This window comes from Numida meleagris, chromosome 24, assembly GCF_002078875.1.
Source record: "Numida meleagris isolate 19003 breed g44 Domestic line chromosome 24, NumMel1.0, whole genome shotgun sequence".
In the NCBI taxonomy this organism is placed as follows: domain Eukaryota; kingdom Metazoa; phylum Chordata; class Aves; order Galliformes; family Numididae; genus Numida; species Numida meleagris.
The window spans coordinates 1,047,672-1,051,071 of NC_034432.1; the positions used below are offsets into that span (position 1 = coordinate 1,047,672).

The window sequence follows — 3,400 nt, forward strand, 5'->3', positions numbered from 1 at the left end:
CCCCCCCCCCCCACACACACCGCAGAGCTGGGCTGGAAGCGCATGGAAAGGCTTCCCCCTCACCCAGGACACCAACACTTCCCATTCTCAGCCCGCCCCAACCAGCACCCCCTGTGCCCCCGGAGCACCCTCTCCTCCTCAAAGCGTTGGAGCCTCCATGGGGTACCCCCCATCCCACCCCCCCATCGGGGCTGGTGAAGGTCTGCCCTGCCCACCCCTGGGGCTGGGAGCTCCTGGGCACGACCGCGGGTTATTTATTGCAGCAATAAAGTTTGGAGGAGCAGCGGGGTCACGGCGAGGATGGTGAATGCTGTGGGGATGGGGGCACTGAGGTGGTGGTGGTGGTGGTGTGTGTGGGGGCGGTCCGCCCTGTCCCCCGTCGCCCGATGACGCTCAGCATGTCACCACGAGGTGTCACCACTGCCCGCGTCCGTGGGGCGCAGCCACGGGGCGTCCCGGCCGAGAGTCCCCACGCGGGTCCTAAAGGGACCCCACCCCGCAGCCCCACGTAGGAGCACCCCAAGGGGAGCGGGGACTTTCCCCCGGGTGGGATTCGGCTCCAGGGAGCGCCGCGGTGCCCCCCTCCCCCCCACCAGCTTCCACGGGGACATCCCGCGTCCCCCAGCACAGGGGGTGGCAACACCTCGGGGCGGGGGAGAACCCACCCAGCCCCAATCCTCCTCGCTCCGCCCCATTGCGACGCAGCCCCCCCTCTTTGCTCCGGGGATCCCGGTGGGTTTTGGGAGCGGGGGGGGGCGGGGATCCGTGGGAGCCGCGTGCGCTGAGTCAGAGCGCAGGAATCCCGGCGGGGCCGTGACTCACCGCGCTGCTCCGGGCCGGGCGCAGCGCCGCCGCTGTGCGGGATCGGGAGCCGCCGCCTCGGGGGTGCGGGGAACCCCACGCCTCCTTCCCGCTGCGGAGGGGCCATGGGATGCCCCCTCCCCCGGGCCCAGTGCGGGGACGGTGCCCCCCATCCCTTGCGTCCCCGCGGGGATCAGCTCTGCGCACCCCGTGTCCGCTGCTCCCGCTCTGAGGCAGGAGGGGTCGGGGGTTGGGGGGGGGAAAACTGTGCACCCCCCTCGTCATGCAGAACCGCAGCGCCCCGTCCCCAGCTCAGCACCTCTGCACGGCGAGGTGCCAGTGTGGGGGAGGGGGCATCAGGACCGGGGGGGGAGGGGTTCTGTCCTCCTGGGTCTGTCCGTGGGACCCCCCCCCACCCCGAGGACGAACACCGCCATCATAAACACAGCCCCAAAGATCTGTGAGATGCCAAGAAGTGCCCCAAAGCTGCCGTCCCCACGTACCTCCCTGGCCACCCACCCAACTCTGCGAGGGGGGCTGGGAGGGGGGTGGGGGGGAGGAACACCACCTGAGCTTGGCCACCCCCATCCCTGCACCCAGACCCACGGAGGGGCCCCGTGTGCGGGCTGCCACAACCGTCACCCTCACCAGCACTTGGGCATGAGGATGACAAGTGCCAGCAATCCGTGTGCAAGCACGGGGACAACAGGGCTGCCCCCCAGCCAGCATGTTTCCCCACTCCCAGCACAGCTTTGGGGCTGGGAGTGGGCTCGAACCCCCCCGCCCTCCCCCCCGCAACATGCTCCCCATGTGCCCAAAGCACCTGCTGCCATCAATGCCCACCCGTGCTGTGCATCTCACTCTGTCTCAGCTCACTCTGCAATGACTGCTGCCACTGACACCCATCCCTGGGCACTGGTTGGTGCTGGGGACACTGGTACCACCGCCAGCACCGTGAGTGCGGTGGCTGAGCAGGGAGCAGGGGCTGCTGCCTGATTTCTGCCCCATCCCCATGCTCACCCCCAGCCCCCCCACCTCCCGCTAATACCATCACACAGCTCAGTGAGCAAAAATGGGGCGCGGGCGAAACCCGGGGCTGGGAACACCCGGGGGCAAGGGGCTGCGTCCCCCAGCCGGGCTATAAACACCAGCACACGGTGACAGTGGCACCCACACCCCAGCTCCCGCTGTCCCTGCTCGGCATTAACACCGGTGAGTCCCTTTCGGCCCCGGATTTACCCCACAGCTGCAATCTGGGGTGAGGCTTCTGCACCCCGAAAGGCACGCATCCATCCGGGTGGGTCACCCCGCTGTGTCCCCACGCAGGCGATGATGGCGTGCCCCCTGGAGCAGGCGCTGGCCGTGATGGTCTCCACCTTCCACAAGTACTCGGGGAAGGAGGGGGACAAGTTCAAGCTGAGCAAAGCGGAGCTGAAGGAGCTGCTCACCAGGGAGCTGCCCGCATTCGGCACCGTAAGTTGCACATGGGGTGAGCGTGGCCGGGGTGGGGGGGTGGGGGGGATGCATGCTGCCCCATAGCCCACCCAAAGGATGGACCCTGCGCCTGGAGCTGGACAGGCACAGACCTGCAGGGTGTCGGGATGACATCAGCTTTCTTCTCTCCCTTTTTTTTCCCCCTTCTCTTTCCGGCTGTGGTTTGAGTGAGGTTGGGGGTGGGACGGGCAAAATCTACGAACAAATCATGAACCAAGCATCTGCGCAGCCCCAGTGCCCAGAGAGCCCCCTAAATGCCACCTCCTTTTGGGGGGACAAAGAGGAAAAACCCTCCTCCCACCCTAAGGACCGAGGGAGCCAGGGGCTTCCATCCATCTCTGCAAGATGCCGCCTTCCAGACCCCCAAACCTGCTGAACCCCCCACCCCCTCCCATGCAGAAGCAGATGGATGAGGGTGAGTTCCGGAGGCTGATGAACGACCTGGACCACGACAAGGACAGCGAGGTGGATTTCAAGGAGTACGCCTGCTTCCTGGCCTGCGTGGCCATGGGCTACGACGAGTTCTTCCGCGATGCCCAGCGGCTCCGCAAGAAGTGACCCCGCTGGACTGCGCCGCGCAATAAAGTCCTCCCAGCGCCTCGCGTGTGACTCACACCTCTGTCTGTCTGTCTGCCTGTCTGTCCCCTCTGTGGGATTTTCCACCCTGCGGCCCCCGGAGGCGCTTTTGGAAAAGGCTCGGAGCTGCCCCTGTGCGCAGCGCTGAGTTATCCCCTCCCTTCTCCCCAGCAAAATGTCACCGCTGTCCCTAGGGAGGGGTCTGGGGCACACTGAGCTCAGAACACAGAGCCCTCCCCCCCCCCCCCAGCTCGGTGTGAGGCATGGAAGCGAGGAACCAGGCAGGAACACGCACTGTCCGTGCAAGGAGCAAAGCCAAACCTGCACAGTGTGCCCGTGCAGGGAGGGGTCGGGGGGGGGGTAGGAAACATTGCTGAGTGCCCAGAGGGACCCTCAGCCCCTGGAGCTGGGGATGGGCCCACCCTGGGGGGCACGAGGTGGCCCCCCAACCCCATTTTGCTGCAGGCAGCTCCCAGTACACGCAGTGCAGTGACTACGGGTGGGCAGGGCCGGTCTGCCACCACCACCC

At 66.9% G+C, this 3,400-nt stretch overlaps 2 protein-coding genes across 3 annotated transcripts in view; both read left to right on the forward strand.

Annotated features, from left to right (window-relative positions):
* Positions 1-3,400, forward strand: part of LOC110388003 (feather keratin 2-like) — a 906,242-nt gene that overhangs the window by 742,119 nt on the left and 160,723 nt on the right. The gene's annotated exons all lie outside the window — the stretch shown is intronic.
* Positions 602-2,910, forward strand: LOC110388012 (protein S100-A4-like). Of its 2 annotated transcripts, none has more exons than XM_021376804.1 (3): positions 602-732; positions 2,128-2,274; positions 2,695-2,910. In XM_021376804.1, the coding sequence occupies exons 2-3, from the start codon at positions 2,131-2,133 to the stop codon at positions 2,851-2,853; spliced, it is 303 nt and encodes a 100-aa protein (XP_021232479.1). In that variant the 5' UTR covers positions 602-732; positions 2,128-2,130; the 3' UTR covers positions 2,854-2,910. The 2 variants fall into 2 exon arrangements, with proteins under 2 accessions (XP_021232479.1, XP_021232478.1); XM_021376803.1 differs by lacking the exon at positions 602-732 and adding an exon at positions 758-2,013.

Bases quoted from the DNA above. Each gene is read 5' to 3' on its own strand.
- LOC110388012 (XM_021376804.1), top strand. From the start codon at position 2,131: ATGATGGCGTGCCCCCTGGAGCAGGCGCTGGCCGTGATGGTCTCCACC. The intron at 2,275-2,694 runs GTAAGTTGCACA...CCTCCCATGCAG, and splicing joins AGCTGCCCGCATTCGGCACC to AAGCAGATGGATGAGGGTGA.